Source organism: Synchiropus splendidus, chromosome 19 (assembly GCF_027744825.2).
Source record: "Synchiropus splendidus isolate RoL2022-P1 chromosome 19, RoL_Sspl_1.0, whole genome shotgun sequence".
Classification (NCBI taxonomy): domain Eukaryota; kingdom Metazoa; phylum Chordata; class Actinopteri; order Syngnathiformes; family Callionymidae; genus Synchiropus; species Synchiropus splendidus.
Window position 1 is genome coordinate 17,384,316 of NC_071352.1, and position 21,194 is coordinate 17,405,509.

General features: G+C 49.4%; 1 protein-coding gene across 5 annotated transcripts in view; it reads left to right on the forward strand.

Moving 5' to 3' along the window:
- Window positions 1-6,389: 6,389 nt before the first annotated feature.
- LOC128750653 (protein shisa-6-like) overlaps window positions 6,390-21,194 on the forward strand; it is a 40,654-nt gene continuing 25,849 nt past the window's right edge. For 3 of the 5 annotated variants that reach the window (XM_053851028.1, XM_053851032.1, XM_053851033.1), the window contains exons 1-4: window positions 6,390-6,504; window positions 14,742-15,678; window positions 15,789-15,892; window positions 16,593-17,653. In XM_053851028.1, the coding sequence (XP_053707003.1) occupies window positions 17,097-17,653 (557 nt within the window). In that variant the 5' untranslated portion in view covers window positions 6,390-6,504; window positions 14,742-15,678; window positions 15,789-15,892; window positions 16,593-17,096. The remainder of the gene's footprint in view (window positions 6,505-14,741; window positions 15,679-15,788; window positions 15,893-16,592; window positions 17,654-21,194) is intronic. The other 2 variants (XM_053851031.1, XM_053851030.1) reach the window with 2 other exon arrangements.

The following is a 21,194-nucleotide window of genomic DNA, read 5'->3' on the forward strand; positions in this document are numbered from 1 at the left end:
TCTTCTCTCAAACCTCATGTCCTCCTTCACCACCTCCATCAGTCTCCTCTGTGGCCTTCCTCTCCACCGTCTACCTGCCAGTTCCAACATCTCAACATCTTCATCTACCAATGTACTGGCTCTCTCTCCTCTGTCCAAACCATCTCCATCCAGCCTCTCTGACTTGGTCTCCTAAACACCTGAGCACATGTGCTGTCCCTCTGATCCTCTCATCATCCTGCTCTCACTCCCAGAGAGAAGCTCGGCATCTTCATCTCTGCTCCCTCCAGCGCTGCCTCCTGTCTTCTCCTCACTGCCACTGTTTCCAAACCACACAACGTTGCTGGCCTCACCACCCTTTTGGACACTTTCCCTTTCACACCCTTTTGTCACACATCACACCTGAGACTTTTCTCCAATGATTCCATCCTGCCTGCACCCGCTTCTTCACCTCTTCCTCACACTCTTCATGGCCCTGGACAGTTGAGCCTCAGTACTTCAAACCCTCCACCTTCTTTATCTCTGCATCCTGTAACTTCACCTGTCCTCTTGTCTCCCTCTCATTCACACACATGGATTCTGTCTTACTGCAGCTGACCTTCATTCCTCTCCTTTCTAAGGCAAACTTCCACCTCTCTAGCTGATCTTCCACTTGCTCCCTGCTCTCACCACAGATCACAATGTCATCTGCAAACATCATGGTCCAAGGGGCTTCTTGTCTAACCTCATCTGTTAACCTGTCCATCACCATGGCAACAAGAAGGGGCTCAGAGCTGAGCCTTGGTGCACTCCCACCTCCACCTCGAACACCTCACCACCGTCTCACACCTGGCACACATGTCCTGCACCACTCTGACACACTTCTCTGCCACTCCAGACTTCCTCATACAATACCACAACTCTTGGCACTCTGTTGTACGCTGTCTCCAGGTCCACAAAGACACAATGGAGCTCCTTCTGACCTTCTCTGTGCTTGTCAATGAACATCCTCAAATCAAACACTGCATCTAGATGTGGATCGGTCAAATAAGTCAGTAGAACCAAACTGTGATTTAAAAAACACTTTCTCTTCTGGTTCCTGCTTCATGACATGACACATGATCATACAAACCGCAGAAGCTGAAGTTTGAAAACCTGAAGTGGAAGTTGAAGCGTGGGAACTGATTTTTTAATATATTATCGAACACCCCTAGAAAAAAACATGAATGAGTTACATTTAACCACCTGAATGTCAGTACTCCTTTTAAAGAGGCAAGGTGACGTGTGGTCTTGAAAGCGTGACTGCTCACCCACCGACCTGATCCGGTCCACCAGCAGAAGGTGTCGCCCACCAGCCTGTCAGCGCTCATTTGCACATGAATTACTGCTGACAGGCGGAGACTGCGACGAGTGGCTCTGTAAATGAACCCCCATGGTTGTATTTACATTCACCGTTCACCTCCCGGCATCCGAGCCCTCCAGTGGACCACAGCTGTGGAGAGCCACACGCTCTGATCTAGAAACTCCTCCTGGTTCTACTAGGTGATGGGCGGTGGGAGGAAAGCTGAGTGGCCGGCCAGGGCGATGGCGACGTCCTGCCGCACTTGAATATAGGGTGCTTTGATTTGAAATCCATCTGGGCTGGTAAGCCTTCAGATCGCTGAGCGGCTCGGCCTCACTCGCGTCTTCATCAGCCCTAAATAAGCCGCCGCTGACCTGCGGCCTCGCAACATAATTACTGTCTTCTCATGAACGCTTCCCAATTTATTACCCAGCCGTCGCTAATTCATGTGGCGGATCTATTGTGTCGGTCGACATAATGGAGTTGCTGAGGATGAGGTTGAGAGGTTCTCTCTCTGGGGAGTGAGGGATGAAGAGTCCAGGGTCCGGGAGCTGCGGGTCAGAGCGCTGCTGCTCCGGGAGTCGAACAGGAAGTGTCTTCAGAAGCGTGTGCTGTCGGGAGAACATTCCTGGAAAGTGGTTTTCCTCAGGTTGTTCAGGCGCACCAGATGGACTGAGAGCAAACACTGTGTTTGAGCCTCTCATTTGAGGATCACTGTAGCACCTGTGCCGCTGCTCTTGAATGAAGAGGCTGGATCTCAGAGGCGACGACGCTTGTGTCCACGTTGAAATGGATCTGTTGGCTAGCCCCTCTGTCATCTGCGGCTCGGCGCTGTGAAGCTGATGGATGAAGCTGGCGACGCCTGTCAGCCATCTAGGCTGATACTTTCTGGATCCGCAATAAAGATGGATGAACGCGCCGCCGCGAGATCGTAGCTCAGAGCTGCTGCCGTGTGTCCGTTCGTCAGGTGGCCTTTCAAACCGTCCTGTGCTGCACCAGCTACACTTGAAAACAATCCTCAGTGGAGTAAAATGTTGTTTTTCATGGATGAACAGTTTAAGTGTCGTAAGATAGATAGTGGTCAGACCGTTTGAAAGCAGCAGCATCAGCGGTGTGGCTCAGCCTCAGGGTTCACCAGTGACATGGGCCTGTCAGTACAGCAACAAAAACTTCAAACGGCAGTGAGTTCATTGAGAAGAGACAGAAAGAGTGCTTTACATTGTGCTTTTGAAAAGTCAACTAAAAGTGCGCAAAGCTTCAAAGGAAAAGTACACAGTACACCTAAAAAGTAAAATTGAAGTACACTTTTAGGAAGGGCGTTTGAAGTACACTGCAATGGAACACCGTTTCTAAAAGTCCCATATAAAAAGGGCACTTACCAGAGAAGATCCAGGGGGACGTCTATGACTTCCCATTTCACATTTTAGGTTGCTCTCTTAGCCGGAAATGTGTTCTGATATTTTGTACTTGTTTATATTCAGTATCATCCATTTGCATCTGAAATACGTAGATCATAGCTTTACCCAAGAGAGAAAAGCAAATGAAGAAAAGCAGCGCTAAAGGAATATATTCCCTCTTTATTTTAGCAACAGACACAAGCACAAATAGCTTGATCTATGGTGGCCTGAAATGGACTAACCAGACTCACTGAAGATGGATTCACGTGACAGGACAGATGAATATTTACAGAAGTAAAAAAAGATGGCTTGTGAGATGGTTTGATAGCAGCCAATTCAAGTCCAAGTCAAAGCCATGATAATCATTGTCCGCGACACAAACTTGTTGAGGACGGACTCATGGAAGAGGAACGAAGAATGGTATTTGATGGTTGAATATAAAAGTTTCACAAGAATCAAACTGAAGATGTGCTTTTATATTGAGCTCAGGTTTGGTCCCACTTCCACACAGGCTCCCTACCAAGCACTGCTGTGGCGAGCCGCTGGCTCACAGCTCATCCATATTAAGCAGAACGTCTGGAACATTTTTGGAAGCCTGAGCCGAGCCGATCCAGCCTGACTGCGTGTGAGGTCCGGGAGACAGATGTGTGTGGAGTGACCTCCTGCAGCTGTATTGATCCGCTGCTTCCTGCCACATCTGGCCGAACAAGACTGAGCGATGTTGCCCCGTCGTCCACGTACGCGGCGGCACGCAGGCGGCGCCTTGTTTACCTCCGCTCCGTCATCTGTCAGGAGGCTCTTCATTCTCCTCGCATCAGCAGGGAGTTTCTTCGTTAGAGCTGTAATTCATGAATTAGAGCGTGTGGTTGAGCATTTCGCGGAAGTGTTATTGAGCTGGATGGCTTGAGAGAAACGTATGATTTATGTGCGACGAAGCTTGTTGTGGGACAAGGGCGCACAAATCATGTGCTAGAATGCAGAGCGGCCATTATGAGCGCGGCTAATGCGCTAAACAGCAGGGAGGAGCGGCGAATGTGGCTGGACGCCTCACTCGTTCCACACTCGGGTGTCCCCTCCAAAAACAGAGGTAGATCCTCAGCGAGCCTGCAGAAGACTGTTAGCATTCCACATTGGCAACAAGTCTTTCATTGTTGTGAGCCATCAATCATTTAGTGTGTGATTTGTGACGGTCGCTTGAATAAATCACGATCGACAGTCTTGGTGGTTGAAGCTGCTGCGTGGCTCGTCTGCAGTCATCTTTAATTCTGAATGAATGAGGCGGGAAAGTGGTTTCAGTCCCTCCTGCCACAGTCACCTCAGACAGCTGCTGCTTTCACTCCTGGAGAACAGAGGTCGAGCCAGCTAGCGCCGGAAGCGCTCCACTTGTCACATCCAAAGACTCCTCTCGCTGTCTTCTAATCATGAAGGCAGCGGCGGCGGAGAGCGGCTATCGTTTACTCTCTGAGAGAGATGAGCTGAGTCTGCTGATTCATTTCGCAAACCTTTTTTGCGTACGATGACGGAGATGTCTGGGGCCGACGGAGGCCACACCGAGATGGGTTCAGCTGCGTTAGCTATGCTAAGAGAATGCTCACAACCTTGAACCCAACCAAACCAAACCCAGGCAACAAATTTGGAACTTTTTATCGGTGACACAAGAGGAGTTGCAGCGTCTCTTCCCGTGTTTCGCAGGGCGACAGTGATGTCCTTCGTGAAGCCACACAATCCTCCTCTGGAGAGTTCTCGGTGTTTGCCTGCAGTCACCCGCTAATTGTAGCGAACCCTCCGCACTATTAGTCCTCCACGGCCGGGCAGCCATTAGCTGATTACTGCCCCCCGCCTCCCCACACACACACACACACACACACACACGCACCCACACACTGTCCTATTAATGTAAATCCCTGCAAGAAAATATGGCTGCGGAACGGTATTTATTTTTCCAGCCTCGATTGCTTCCCGGACTTTTAATGAGTTCAAACTGACCACCAAAGAGGACGATTTATTCCCGGCCCTGCCGTCACCAGGAGAAACATGCAAGCTAATAGAACTGAATAGGAACAATGTTTCCACGGCGGCGAGGTGCGCTGCCTTCTAATCCACTGCTGTGGAGCGGCGCTCATCCATCTGTGTTTGCATCGCAGCGAGCATCATTTAGGCTGGCCGCTTATCTGCTCTGCTGCAGGTGATCTACAGAGCTTCTTCTCTGCGCAGACACTTCTCTCCTGCAAATGAATCAGCGAGCGGCGACCATCGCTCATTCCGCTTCCCAGATGCCTTCATTGGATTGCAGCAGTCTTGGCCAAAAGAATCATAATTGATAACGGGTCAGGTTTATCGATCCTCGCTGGATGAATGTCTTGTTATCATATTTCGGGCAGGCGGCCTTTACAGCGTGTTTCATCACTCTCTCTCTCTGCTGCGCGTCTGGAGGTGGTGAGTCGCTCGGCTGCTGCTGCTCGACCTGCGGGTGGGTTCTGTTCTCAACGTCTTCACTTGAATGCCATAGTCAGCTACTCACCTTCAAGGATGTTCCCATGACCCTCAGCAGGTTTTCAGTTTTCTGAGCTGAAATCCTTGGATCAGGTTGTCAGTGACCATGGTGTTATGCTACGCAGTGGAAAGAAAACAGAACTACTGAGTAATAGTGGTCTTCTCGATGTCGCGACCGCGCTGACCAATCGACCAGTTTAACTAGCCAGGAACAGCGCGTCGTCGTGATGGTTTGGGGATTGGAAGTCGCAATCTTATGAATGCAATATGCATGCTTTCAATTGATGGATAGATGTCGAGTATCTAACGCACGCAGTTGCATTTTAGATCATCAGCATGAGCCACGACTAACTGAGCAACCATGCTAACAGTTCATCTTTCTCTTTCTCTTTCGGCTACTAAATCGTCTTCACGTCTGAGAAGCACTGAGCCGCGCATCACCTAGTCCAGTCACAATAGCGCGAAGCGGCTACATCCAGGCGTCGTCGCACCATGAACCGCATCCTGGTCGACTTGGAGAAATCCAAATTTCTCTCCCGTAGTCAAACTAAGCTAAACCCATGTCACCCATGTAGCGACTGTTTTGAGACACTTTCACTGCTCTGACTAGCGTTTGTACTTGGTGCTAACTCAATACTAGCAAGTGCCACGTGTCCATGCAGGGGACTGACAACAGATCAGTTAGGCTCTTGATTGATATGCCTCGAGCAGTGAACCATTGAACCATTAAGCGAAGTCATCTCTCGACAATAGGTGGCGCAAAAGTCTTTCCAGTTCAACTTGATTCAGACAGACTCGGGAACACCAGCCGAATGATTGTCATGGGAGAGATCAAGGCGTCACTACCCTGAACCCGGGCGTTCACGTGTCGGCTCAGCACCAAGGTGTGAATACACATTCATGAATATTAGTGGCGCCCCAGCCCCGACTCTTGATGAATGAGCCTCTTCATTTCATACAGCGGGCAGAACAGGACACTTTCACTCCGCTCCCCCTCCTCGCCTTCTTCTGCTTCCAGCTGTTATGACAGCAGATTAAAATCTGCTTCATCCGAGTCAGCAAAATAACAACAACTGATCCATCAAGTCAACAGTGAACGGAGGTGTTGTTTATCTTTGAAAGACAATTATCATTATTCTCTCTGACAGCGCTGCTTTGATAAACTCTGCATGAAGATGGATGGCGTCCACCATGGTTCTCTCCTGAAGAGCTGTGCCATGAGGTTCTCTGAGACAACCCTGAGGTTCGCGCTGGCACTGCAGGTTGGCTGGTGGGCGAGGTGGATGAAGCCGTCGAAGGATCGAGTCTCTCATGGTGAGTGACACGTCAATATGCACGAGTCTCTGGATCACATCTCCTGTCTCCGCCGCATGTCACTTTGCACGCCGTCACCAGTGCCTCGGCTCGTGGGTCAGTGAACCCGACGGAGCAGCGACCACCTGCAGAGCCCATCCACCGGGACTGGTCCGCCGGTTTGGCCAAGTTTGGTTGTTTCAGTGTAAACTTTCCTCCAGTGTCCAGCGGAATTAAACAAATATCGGCGTGGCACAATTAAAATGATGGAGCTCCCCCGCCGTCCTCTGCGGGCCCTGCGAGCGCTAATACATGCGGAGTGCGTTCGCCGTCAGCCTCGCTGTAATATCCACACCGGGACAAAAAAATGTTGTAAAGAAGCTCTTGAATTACGTTTAGGGCTACAGGCTGTGGGGGAAATAATTACAGGTTCAGAGGAGAAAAGCTTTTTCAATTTCCTTTCTTGCTGCAAATGAAATGTTCTTGTGATTCACGGAGGTGCGTGAAATCCAGCCGAGGCGAGAGCTCCTTCATGCTGGACTCAAGCCGCGCTCGCACAGAGCCAGGTCCCGCTGCAGTTGGTTGAGGGTCCCCGCAGAGAGAGCATGTGGCCACGGGACAAGTACAGTTAGCTTCTTCTGAGCCACTGTATTGCTACTCCTCGCACCAATACTGCATCTCACACGACTGCCACTCCTACGACTAATACTGTAACTACTACCACTACTCCTACTGTGACTGCGACGACTACAACTTGTACTTTTTCTGCAACCGATACTACGCCTACTACTACTACCAATGCAGCTACTCCTACTACTGTTATGACAACTGCTATTGCTGTGCGAGTACTCCTGCTGCTATTACTGATACTAGTAGTTCTCCCACTACTACAACCACTTATACAAGTACCTTTACTGCTAGTGTTGCTACTAGTAAAATTGATACCTTTAAATACTAGTGCTACTCGCACTACTAACTGTGTTTTTTCTACTATACTTACTACTACCACTTATACTATTACTGCTACTGCTGCTACTACAACTTCCGCATCTGCTACTACTATTAATACTTTCAGTAGTACTACTGCGACTACTATTATCACTAACACTTTTTACTATGACTACTTCTTTGGCTGCGATCACTGCCACTAATACCGTGACCACTAATAATTTTACTACTGCTACTACTAATAAGAATAATAAGATGGGTGCGGAATGATGGGCAACAGACTTAGCAGTGTATAACTGTAACTGAAGTCCTGAATCAAACCTGAGTTCTTGAAATGAAATACTGACCCCATGTAGTGGGCAGGTCTTCGTCTGAAGTGGACGAGTATTTTGGCCATAAAGGTGATATTTAGATCCATACATTGTCTTGTCAAGTCACTCATTGATAATACTGCGTTTTCATCCATCCATGATGTTGAGGAGGTGATGGACCTCAGTGGTGTGTCAGGCCTGAAGTCACAGTGACGGTCTTTGACTGGTCTTGTCGGTGAGTGTCAGAAGGTTTCATGTGGTCTGAGCCAGTACAGTGCAGCTGCCAGTTGAGTTTCCCGTCTGCAGCTGTGAAGTTTTTTCTGTTGGACCTCCACACCAATCCCGATCATGAAGACCCTCTCAGGTCTGGTGGTCACACTTTACAATTATCCAATAAAGCTTACGTGCACAAGTGGCCAGCCGTCGGAGATCATGCACATTTATGACCTGAGCTGCTGCGTCGCTCGGCTCCACGAGGAAATGGAGGGCAAGAAAAGTCATTTAGCTCCGCCACCTCCGGCTCGCCAGGGTCAAGGCCAGAGGTGAAGTCAAATCTATTAGAATCTGATGAATAAATGATCCAAGCTGATCTGCGACTCTATTGATGAGGCTCAGCCATGACTCAGCACAGACTGGGGACCGGGAGAGAGTCGGTCTGCTGTCCCGACCTGGAGTCACCGAGCTGCTGAAGTCTGTTGTATGGACCGTCGTGGCCAGGTGTCCTGGAGGACTGATGCCGCTCGCTAACAAGCCTCGGAGAGACGTGTGTGGCTTCCAACAGCTTTCTTCAGCGGCTTGTTCGGCGAGAGGGCCAGCACCGGTGCCGCATGCCGATCGAGTGTTTGTGGACGACTCGGTCGGCATGTGCAGCAAACATCATGAGAGAGAAAATCAATGTGTTTTTCGACGCAGTCGATAACAGACCTGCGAGTCCGGAGCCAAGTCCAGAGACAAACAACATCTGGCTACAATATTTAATGAACAGTTTGATTGATCGTGACAACGCATGAACACACACAGACGAAGACCAAGACCTGACACTTATGTGTGTTCGGATATTTACGCGTCAATTTCAGCCTTGAGTGGAGTGAAGTCCTGCAGTCAATTGAAGGTTTCGTTCTCTAGTTCTGTGTCATCTTGTGAGATTGTTGAGGTGGTGCCACAAATACTCCTCTGTAATTTGAGCAGTTTGTTCTTCATCAGTTCCTTGACTAAATGACCTCGCCTTTGATCTCAAGGACTAAAGCATCATGGCCTTTCGTGGAGAAGTCTTGACCTTGACATCCTCAAAGATTTGCTTCAGTCTCTGCAGTCTCAGCTTCAAGCTGCGTTGCAGCCTCTCCTATTCACGCGAGAAAGGCACGTGACTTGTCACAGGAGGCCGTCTTTCATCTCATGTTGACGCTACATTGTAAAATGTGACTCTAAGCAGATACCATCTCAGCGCACAAAAATATCGGCGCTGCACAACAATAAAACTCACCAGCCTTATCGGTTTGAGAAAGGACAAATGTTTGTCAAAGTTGTTTTTCAAGTTCTTTGAGATCCAGCGCCCTCAATGATGTAATGTGACTTCAATGACTAGAGTTACTTTTATTTATTGTATTGGAAGATTCTTGACTATATATATATATATATATATACACATATATATATAGGTCATGACTCTGCTCCTGTTCTGTCCCTTGAGTCATGTTTTGGTTTCTTCCGCCTCCCTTCCTGTTCCTCTGGCACACGGCTGGAGCCAATCAACCCCTAATCACATAAGTACTTCAGCACCTGGACCCCAGCAACATGTGCCAGATCGTCGTCTTCCAGTTCCTGCGTTCCTCCCATGGTTTCCCTGTGAGTTTTCTTGTTCCCTGTGATTACTCCTCTAGTTCCTGTGATTTTGGACTCTCTTGCGGTAATTTGGTTCTCTGTTGATCGGTCTCTCGCTAGCTTACTTTCCTGGTCCTCTTGGCTCTCCTTGTTTGGTCTCTCGTTCTGTGAGCCAGCTAACTTTGGATGATTCTTTGTTAAACGCCGGTGCCCTGAGTTAGTGTTCTTCTTGTCTATTCGTGTTTCCTGGTTTCTTTTGTGCTTGACTCTTGGTCCATTGTGTTTTTGTCTCTTCTAGTTCCCTGTGGCTTAAGTTAGTTTTCTCCCGGTTCAGTGACGCTATCTGTTGTTTTTGTTTGTTTAACTATTAAATATTATTTCTGACTCGCTCCTGCCTCACTGTGGCCTTCACCACTTGCACTTGGGTCCAGTTCCACGTCCTTGACACGTGACATTTGCTCCCTCGTTCCCTTGATTCGTGACTATATATATATATATATATATATATATCGTGTATATATACATTGCTCCGTGTTTGCTCAGACACAAAACCTGCCATCTCGAAGGCTGCAGGGCATCGTTGTTAGTCAGGACAGGACAGTTCTGAGTGTGCGTCATCATCCCAAAATCACTGGACTCTCTTGCCTGGAACGGTAACAACGAGCAGCTGATCAATACAGTCCAGCACTTTTGGAAAAAAAAAAAAGGCGAGAGGGAGCGAGAGGGAGTCTCTCCTCCGCTGCCAAATGCAGCGTATTTATTCTGTCAGCTAATGCGGGTGCGTGCGCGCCTCTGCCTGCCATGCATCATCCTCCCCATTACCGCCGATCTATGAAAGGATCCCGAAATTATGTGCAATTTCACCGGAGGGACTGAAATTACGTACGAACCGATGCAGGCGTGGACACAAAAGCTTCAAAGCAGAGTGAACAGAAGTGAATACATTCCAAAGCGAAACTTCCGTCCCATCGATCAGGCGTCCTCTCGCCTTCCAATCGCTGGAGTTTTCACCCTAAAATTGACTTGGATCAATCTGAAAAAAAAGGCCATGTTAAGAGTCGCTGTTCGATGGCGACTCCTTGTTGCCGTCGCCACTTTGAATGTTTCCTGCTCACGCAACATCATGGACGGCCCACGATGGATGGGATTCAAAAGTGTTTCATGCAAGTGTCCCTGAGGACCAGTCAGATGGTGTTACCAGCAAGTCATCGCTTCAGTCGGCCATGCTACTGGTTCTTGGTGGCGGCGACGCAGTGTTTCCAACTCCCCTGCTCATGAGTCCCTGCTGACTCTGTGGTAGCGGGTAAGATGGCGACAAGTCTGAGTGGACGCCTGACTGGGCAGGCAGAGGGAAGCTGCGGGACCTAATTGGTCTGAGAAGGCGTGCTGTTGAAGAGGAGCGCTGAAGGTTGGCTGACAGCTACCACGTAGCCATTAGCTGGACTGAGTTCACTGGGATCACGTCGAAAGCTCCAGCACGAGGACTTGCAGTCTCCAGCTCGAACACTCCTGCCGTTGCCCTGTTTCGCTCCAACAGTTTCTCTGTGGTGTCTCGTCGTCTCTGCCACGCTGGAGATGGTCTTCACACGCTGAGGGAATCCACCAATGTCACCCCCTATTTTAGATCAAAGGTTTAAATATCAGAAAGAGAAAAACCTCTCTCTGCCTTCACTTAGCATCGCAGTGGTTCTACTTCAAGTCTCCCCCGGATGTCGGAGCTTCGAGGTGGATCCAGACACCCGGCACTGGACTCTGGAGTGTGTCTCACCAAAACGTTTCAAAAGAAAACCTGAAGAGAATAGTCTTTTTCAGAACAGTCTTTTTCTTTGACGCCTGCCGGTGAGTCAAAGTGAAGGAAGAAAAGATTGCTAAATAACTTGATCCCATCTGAAGTCAGGAAAGAGAGGTTAAACACTGGTGCTTGTTCAAGCCCGTGAAGCCTAGTCATCAACAGCATTAAAGCTCCTCTCAGCCAGGATCCAAGGCTGCGACATTTCAAATGCTAATGGAGTCAGAGGAAGCTGTTGGTATGCTGCTGCGATCCCACACCTGTCCTCTGGGGGGCAGGGCGCTGGATTAACTTGGGCGGGGGTGAAATTGTAAAACTACAAAGAAGACTTGTTTTTCCACGCTCCGCTCTCCTGCTCGTCCGGGCGGCGCCGGTCCGCTATCGATTGTGCGCCGCTGAGAAATGGACTTTGTCACAGTCTCTGAGCCGAGCTCACCACGGCGGCTTTGCGGGAACACCAAGGAGGAGAGCGGCGGCACAAACGGCCACCGTGAGGGGCAGCGAACCTCCCCTGACGCTGCCCGGCCTGCTGCACACAAATAATGACATCCAGCCGGCACCTCGTGAAATCAACCGCCGCAATCACCCCGCTCTTAACAAGAACAAATGAAGCAATGATTGGTGGAGGACCTCCAGCGAGTCCTGTTTGTTCGCCAGCTGCTAACAGCAGTGAAGGTGATCGCTCATCACGAAGGGCGGCTCCACAGGATTATTGCGTTCATGACTCCGAAACAAACAATCCAGCTGCTGTTGGAGCCGGAGCAGAAGAGGACCCTGGCTGACCGTGCTGCGTCCACAGCACCCAGCGCACACCTCACCCCTCCATGTGTCCTTCAGCTCTGCTGTGTGCATCCAGTGGGACTGGTTTGTGTGGAGCCCTGGACGTGACTTTTTTTTTTTTTATCCCGAGATAACAGTTATCATGAGAATTTGTGCCTTGAGATCATTTTTATCTCAAGATACAATGGCAAATGTCAACACATCTGTAACTGTCTCTCGAGCAAAGCATGAAGTAAACATCCTCCTGTAACCACTCTGTCCCCCATGGCTTGGTAACTGTTCGTTAATGCTGTCAGTCACTGTCTGCAAGTCTGTGCGCTTTTAACCCTCTGATCAAGTGCCTTCTACTTGAAATGGTACCATATGTGACTGAGATATCCGTATTGAGCATCCTGGGAAGTGACATGCCTGACTTTTTTTTTACTTTTGTCTCGTGCTCATTTTTCACTGGGTGATCACTGGGTCTTGTGAATAAATCTATGTACACCCAGGCTGCCATGTTTCGTTGCTCTTGTGCTTTTATTTATTTTTTATTTCCTGTGTGGTTTCATTATCATTCTTCAGCGTCTGTTACTTTGCGTCCTCACAGTAATCTCTTTCGACCCTGGCTCCTCATGTTCTCTGTAAAATCTGTGCATGCTTGACGTTTTCTCGTTCCTCTGTTCCACGTGTGAGTGTTTTCTTTTGAGTCACCTTTTCTGCCTCTCCATGTTATTGTTATTCCTCGTGTGTGTGTGTGTGTGTAGATCCACCACCGTCTTCTGTTGTCCCCCTTACTCAGGCTTTTCCTCACTCCACGTTTTGGTGTTGATGTCCTTGGTTTATGGTTCCTGTTGGTCTTTTGTGTTTATGTTATGTATTTTAATAAATTGTTAAACTACCCTGTTAAACTACTGTGACATTTACAATTGTATCCCGAGATAACAATTATCACTAATTGTTATCTCGGGATACAAAAAATCAATAGATAAAGTCATGCATATCACAACCAGAAACTAAACACATACCTGTCTCTTCCAGGGCTCCGTACGTTTATCTACTCTTTGCAGGACATTTTGGCCGGTCCAAACAAGTTTAAGCCTCAATTTGAAGATAAAGATTTCATATCTAACTTCTTATAGTTGGGTTTAAGTTTGGTTCAGAGTCCTGCTCAAGGTTAGCCATTTGTTTTGGATGTTTAGGTTTAGGGTGTGAGGCTGAGGAAACCGCACATTGTCCAAAGAAGGATATAAATCTAGCAGTCCTTCCTAAAGTCCTTCTATTCACTGATGTATGAGATAGTCACACTGTTCAGCATGGACATGTTTTGAAGTCTGACGTCTCAGCAGAGCGCCGCACCTCCGGTCGTCGCCTCATCCCGGGTCCCTCCGGCCGCGTGCCTCTCCGCTGAGATTCCCTCTGAACGCTTTACATTCATCTGTTTTCCATATTTTCACAAACAAAGACTCCAAACTTTTGATTTCCCCCGACCCCTCTCTGCCTCCTTAAAGGTTCCACCATCACGCATCCTAATGAGCCGCACAAGTGTGCAGCGTCGTTCAAGGTGCCTCTCCGCCGTCGCTCAGGTCCAAATTAGGAGTTTCTCAACAGTTGATGATCCTGCGCCGCGTTCGGTGGAGCACTCAGGTGTGTCGGAGGAGCACGAGTCGACAAAACAAGAGGAGATGAAATGTTCTCAAACAACTGCTCTGAAATACTAATCGTCTTTGTTGACCATTCAACCTTAGACAGAAACCTAACTTTACTTCTTCTTCCTTGTAAAGTTTGACCTGCGCCATGTCCGATGAAGGTGCTCACAACCTATCAGATCTCCATCAAACACACTTGTCGGTGTCGCATTAGCTGCTGCGCGTACTACAACCTCATCGTGAAGCTTGTTCCCGGATGACAAATGCATTCTGATCTTAATGGCTTAGTATTCGGGTTAGGGTTAGGGATGTGTTCACTGCCAGCATTGTCGTGACTCCAAATATTAACTCTGCCTCATGAACGTCAGGTTTTTCATACATCACTGTTCTGCCGTCAGAGCACCGTTTTTAACAGTTAGCCTTCACTCTCTCGGGGTATTGCTGACTGAGTCGTTTGGTCCTAGCGGAGGTTAAGCGAGTTGGCTACATGACCACCACCAGGTTCCTGTTGCCAGTGGTTCTCCTGGTCGCTGAAAGTGTTTCCAGGTCATCACACGGACTGTCCTGGGTCTGCCCCAGGGCCACCTCCCAGTTGAATCCCTCACTAGACCCCTGACAACAGCAGCAACAAAAGTCCCAGTCTGTTAGAAGCACTGGCCTTTGGTCAGTGGTGTGGATTTTAACTGCTATGAGCTCAGTTGCAACCCCATACGGTCGGAGCAGCTGGCTCCTCTTCTCTTGTTCCTGACTCCACTGTTTTTAGAAAGTGTCTCAAACAGTGAAGCCACTCGACTCTCAGCTGTCGGTCTAATTAAGTACGAGAGCGTGTACTCGTCTTGGATACTCACAGGTTGTCTCAAGTGACGTCGGTGAACAACAAGTTTTCTGTCTCGTCGTGCGATAAACAAGTTCATAAACATCGGCATGTGTACTTCATTTGAAGGGCGACTCCATTAAAATTCTGTTTGTGCTCTCAAACAGGCGACGATGTCCTGGCCCGCTCACAAAGAGGGCGGTTTGGCCCCTCGCAGGAGTCAGAGGAGAGGAATTCCCCTCTGGATCTGAAGTGGGTCAGACTCTTCACATCCACCGATCGAAGGGTTGGAATGTAGAACGAGTGAATGTGGGACGAGGCTCCCGGCGGCTTGTGACAGTCAGCAGCGCGTTGAAGAGCGACGTTTCCTCTGACTGTTTGTTGTCACCGCCCCTTCCGTCTGCTTGGCTCAGGAAGCGTGGCCTCATTATTCTCCAGGCCGGTGTTGATCCCTGTCCTTACCTGTCAGCACGTTCTGCGGAGGCCAGCGTGGAGCCCTCGCAGCTGTTTAACACTCATGGACAATCCTTCTACCCTCTGCGCACCGTTTTGATTGACGGAGGAGCGGAGGGCCAATTTGCAAATGTCTTCTGGAGCATGGAGTGTGAAGAGACATTCATCAAACGCCGTGGGCCCTTTATCTCGTCCGCTTGTCATATTATCTGTCAGGCCACCGCTGAGTTGATCACACTCTTTTGAAGCGCCGTTATGGCCCAGCGATTTGGGTCTTCTGTAGAGAAGAGGAGGTGGACGCCGCCGTCTGAGACTCTGCATTAAACACCAAGAACTCTTCCAGCTCTTCTCCAGCACTCGCTCCTCCAGTTCAGACGGACCACGCCACAGCGCCATCTTCCCCAGTGAGGAGGACCTTACTGCTACCACTCCAGTCTCAGTGATCTGGAATCTGCATCTGAAGTCCAGGCATCTGACCAAGCCACCACATGGAAGACCATCAGCTAGCAATCCACCAAGGAGTTACTGTTGAGGCGTCGACTTCTTGATATGTTGGTTTCTTTCAAGCAAGGTGTCATTGGACCTTCACCAGAACCCCTTCATTCCAAAACTTTGAGCTTCTGAAGCAAGAGCGACTTCAACTCTCTGAGGGTCAGTTTTAACGTTCTGCCTTTGAAAGTGAGGTTGATCTGGTTTTAACGGTTGCAGTGCAGAATGGGATTTGAATGAGAGGTGGTGACCTATGTCATTCATTTACTCAGCAGTTTGAGACGTCGTCCTGCTTCGAGGCCACCAGTCAGTCAAGGGTGACTCCACGGAATAAATCTGCAGCGGCGTGTGAGGATCAGTAAAGCCAAGGGTCGAGGTGAGCTGACCCTCAAAGGCAGGTCCTGGTGGTCACAGAGCGATGAGTGGGGTCCAGCCCCTGGCTGATATTGCAGGAGCATGTGTTCTGTTACAGCCTCTTTTAGTGTTTGTTTTAAAATCAATGTCACGTCTTCGGACTCGTAAGCATCTGAGCCAACATCCATAAACATGAATCAGAACAGGAGCAGACCTTGACCGCGTTGTCGCACGAATAAACACCCGCCGCTTTTGTCGGCAGTCGGACGGACGGGCTTTGGTCAGTGAGGTGACGAACTACTCCCTTAAATTGTTGTTGTAAGGAATGAGGGCATAAAATCGCTGGATAAATACTACCAAACAGCGTGATCAGACAAACACAGGGGTGTTAAACTCATCGCACAAGGGCATACATTTGAGTCGTGGGCTGAAATGTTTATTTATGGAAGAGGCAGTCACTAGAACGTTTCTCTCCGTGTCTCTTCATGTTGGAGGTTGTTTTTTATGTGAAGATTCTCATTGACTTCATGCGATGTTTGCAAATCAGTTGTTGCCTTTCTATTGGCTGGAAACCAACTTGTTGTGGTGGGTCACATCTGGCCCCCAGACCGCGGCTTTGACACGTATTTGGGAGTGGGTTTCTTCAATTGAAAGCAAAAAAGACGTGGTCACAGTGCTCAGGTCTGAACTCAGTGTGTTGTTCATCCCATCACCTGCTGAAGTCTGGCGGGTTCTTGAGTCAGAGACACCGGATGAACCTGGGCCCAGTGACGTCGAAGAGAGAGCGAGCGAGAGAGCGAGCGTGAGAGAGAGAGAGAGAGGAGAGACAGGCGGAGGCGGTCCGGAGAGGAGAGCCAGCTCTTGATTCTCCTCTCACTGATTCAGTGGCTCAGACACCCCGGTACCGACCACCGTGAGCCCGGTAAGTTTCTCGGTTCCTCCTCCACTTTGAGAGTGGATCAGTTCAGGCGCGACTAACCGCTCACTCCATTGACAGACGGCTGCGGAGCCTTGTCGCTGTCCGAGGTGCTGAAGTTCAGTTCGGAAGGGACTGAATTCCTTCACGTGGTTCTGCCCTACAGTGGATCGGGACACTTTGCTGAGGACTGAAACGAGTTCGGAGTCCAAAGATGCGTCGCGGGTTCCAGAGCTGCCAGTTGGTCGGTGACTCCGCGGCACCGGAGACGCGTCAGAACCGGTGAGAAGTTGCTGTTGCCGAGGTTCGAATGATGGGGACGGCGCACCTCCTGCTTCTGCTCATCTACCTGGACCCGCTGTGCGTCCTGTCCGCCGCCAACAAGAAGAGCAAGAGCCCGCCGGCTCGCGTCCAGCGGGTGAAGGACGCGAACGGCAGCAGCACGGCGGTTCCGCGGGACGTCCCGAGGAGGGTGACCCAGGTGCAGGCGCCCTCGGTGGGCAGCTTGCAGCACGACACTTGCCTGGGCTACTACGACGTCAGCGGTCAGTTCGACAAAGAGTTCGCCTGCAACAACACCGACCACCGCTTCTGCTGCGGGAGCTGCTTCCTGCGCTTCTGCTGCGAGGACCGCGCCAAGCGGCTGGAGCAGCGCAGCTGCAACAACTACAACACCCCGGACTGGATCAAGACGCAGCCGCCGTCGCCGGCGCCCACGGGCGACACCTACGACCCGGAGCTGGACCAGACCAACGCCACCGTCTACATCACCTGCGGGGTCATCGCGCTCGTCATCGCCGTGGGGATCTCTGCCAAAGTTGCCTACGACAAAGCGACCAAGCCCCCGCAGGAGATGAACGTGCACAGGCGAGTCTTTGGCTGCACCTCGCCGCCTCCTCCTTATTTCACTTTCTTGAAGGGCCGCCGATCAAATGAAGCAATGATTTGCAGATTATTTCATCAAAAAAAGTAGAAAAAAATCTCAAACTTTCCTTATCGGTGCATTGCATTTGAAACTCGAGATTGAATTTTCAAATTCCCAGAGAAGTTTCTGTGTAGATCGGGCCAACGTCCGGCCCGGGGGCCACCTGTGGCCTATGATCACATTTGATCAGAAGAAAAATGCTCTTAAGCTCTTTGAGGTTGAGCATTTCATGATGGTGCGACAGCAGATGTGGTGATGCTCTGTTCTTAGCATCTCTGATGGTAAACGCTCTCTGGGTTCGGTTGTGGCTCAGACTTCAGTGTTAGTCAGAGTTTCACTTCACAATGGACCAAAGAGGCTGAGCCATCGCTCACTGACCGGTGTGATTTCATAGCTGCATCATAGGGTGTCACGTTAGTGACCATGAGTGACAAGATCATCCACCACAGACGCGGAGTGGAGCTTCTCCCCTGCATGGTCTCGACAGCTGACGCCTTCTCACCTGCTGCCATGAACTGCAATTTCAGCCTTTGATGTCACATGGTTTGGATTGAGTTAAATTACTTACAAGTTCTCAAATTATTTTTTTGTTTGGTGAAAGATTTCTTTCCTCAACACGTTCACGCTGTTTTAAAAAAAAAAAAAATCATTTTGTAACCAAAATCATTTTATAGTAAGCATTTTATGAAACATTAATATGTCTATGTAAATATCAAGTTCTTCTTATTTATATGTAACTTTACAACACTGTCAAACGGTATGTATTTGTTTGGGAGGGGTGACGAAGCAGGTAGGGTGGAGGCAACTGGGATGGCAGAGTAGCTCCATGGGTGACGTTTGAAAGGACAGTTGTGCTCACTAACAGAGTCGGGGAGGCCTTGAGATATGGAGAGGGGTTGGAGACGTAGGATGAGGGTGATGTAGACAGGTAGCTGCCGCGGGCCTTTTCTGTAAAGAAATGCTTCCTTTAAAACATACCACACATTTTTGTAGTTTTCCCCTTTATTGTTCTTCGAATGACGTGAAGAATGAAAATATGACCTTTAATTGAAAAGAAAAGGAGAAACAGAGGAGATTGTAGCCTTATGAAATCCTGAAAATGAACAAGGACCTGAAGGCTTCATCCACAGCAGCCATGCGACTCATGAAGCGAATAAACGCCGCTGTAATGTGCGCCGGCGCTCTCAACAGAACGAAAGTGTTCTCCGACGAAACTGTAGTGTCGCCCTGAGGTTGGATCCCCATCATCAGAGACAGAACCACCGCGGGGACGTTGTTTTCTTTATGTTTCTTCAACGTTCAGCGAGCAATTCCGCCTTGGAGGTTTTCTCTGCAAGAATTCTCAGAGGAGACCCGACGCTCTCATCGCCGTCCCTCTAATGGCTTCACTGGCATTTCCGTCATCCCTGCGGGTTTTCAACAAAATGATACAGCAGTTGCTCCGGCCTGGCGAGGAGACGATCGTCATGACATGAAGTAAAGGTTAGGAGGCGCTGTGACCTCTGCAATATTGGGGCTGGAAGCTGAGGCGGCAGAGATCCGGAAATGTCAAGGTGTCGGTCGATTCGCAGACATCATGGAGTTCTGAGGAGCATGCGAGAGTCGAACCTGTGGATGTTTTTGATTAGCTGTCGAGAGTGAGAAGTCCGCTCACCTTTGGCACCGTCTGTCCAAACCATCCCAACATGCTCTCTAAACTTCTCCTCTCGACCACTGGATGCATCAGCTCCATCTACTGTGGGAGTGCTCAAAATTGTGAAGGATGTTGTCGAGAGTGTGGTGAACACACGAACATCTTCTTGAGCATCATCCAATCCAGGAGAAAAGACTATCCGCAGAAGGTTTTGAGGAGGCCACTCTCATGCTGGTGGATGCTCCAAGAAGCTCAGAATAAAAGAGAGTTGACAATGCACAGTCGCACAAGGCTCAGTCGAACACAGAAGCAGCAAATATGGTCCGACCACGATGGTAGATGACCAACCTTGTGGGCCAGACCAGGCTCACCTCAGGTAGTGCTCACAATGTTGTAGCTGGTCCGAAGCCAGCGAGCCCCCAGCTCCTCATCTTCCTTGTCAGGTGATCACGCCCTGTTTCCTAAAGAAGAGGGAGAAGTGGTGTCAATATTGGGTTGAGCGATTGATTCTCCGGGGATTCAGCTTGTCATTTCTGTCAGCGTGTAGCGTAGAAGAGAAGACCTGTTGCCACGGCAACTGGACCCAACAAAGACCCGCACACAGATCGATCATGAGCGTTAGCTAGCACCTGACTGGAGAGAAGATTCCTAATGAAACACACGCGTCAGAGCCTGTCTCGCTGTTGAGACTTGAAACCAGATGAAACTACAGCGAAGCCCCAAGGAAGCAAGAATGAGAAACGGAAAAGATGAAATAATGTGGAAAACAGCTGCGAATGAAGTGCTTGAAATGAGGAAAGATCATGAAAAATGAAGACTGGATGAGACGATTATCAACAACAAACAAGTCTGAGGAACGATAACAATGAAATGAAGGCGAACTCCGTCAGAGCAAGATGAGGATCAGCTCCTCCAAGTCTGAGACCAAGGTGAGACGCTCCAGAGGTGGAGAAGGTCAGCTATCAGAAAGAGTTGAGCCTCCACCCTCACCCCAACATCCAGGAGAGATTCAGAGTAGCTCCTCCTACAGGAGGTTCCTCCTCCCTGGACTAGTGAGGTGCAGTCGGCTCTGAAGCGAATCCCATGTTGAGAGGTCGAAATATGATTCATTAAACCGGTGAAACTGCTGTGAGAAGACAGACAGAAAGTTGATTATTGTCAGTAGACGGAGAGGATGTGGAGGACGCAGCAGCGCTCTGTCACTCACAGGGCCGTATCTATGTATTATGTCCTGCAGCGCTGATGACTCAACAGAAACATTTAGATGGAACTGCCCATCACACCATTAAATGTACATTAGCGGCAGGCTGGCTGACAGTCTGTGTGAAGGTGCTATTCACTTGTGTCTGGACTGCGAATATGACGAAACTCCGGCGGTTTATTTGTCGTTTTCTGACCTTCTGGAGGAAAATATCTGCCGGCAAATTGTGGGGTTCCCATCACTTCTCTGGCCTTGAACCAACTCCCAAGCGGACAAAAATAACATCCGTGTTTGGAAGCGTGAACACTTCACTGATGAATTACTTATATCATGATGAGACCGAATATTGCAACGTAATAATGAGGCGCCCCCAGTGGCTACATCTGAGGTGAGCTGGCTGCTTGTCTCTGTGTCACAAGTCTCTTAAGGCTGAATCTGTGAGCTCTGGCGATCCTCCTTTCTTCTCTGCCGTATCTAAGCGCTGACTTCATGACCCGCGACTTGTTTTAACAGCTTGACAAAGCGGCTTCTGAAGGTGACGGCGGAGCATGGCAGTGGCCTGAGGCGTCTCCGCGTGAGACGGACGCTTTGATGGCTTTATCTTCCTCGGTGTGTCGTTCTCGTGTTTCCGTCAGCCGCTACATCTGTT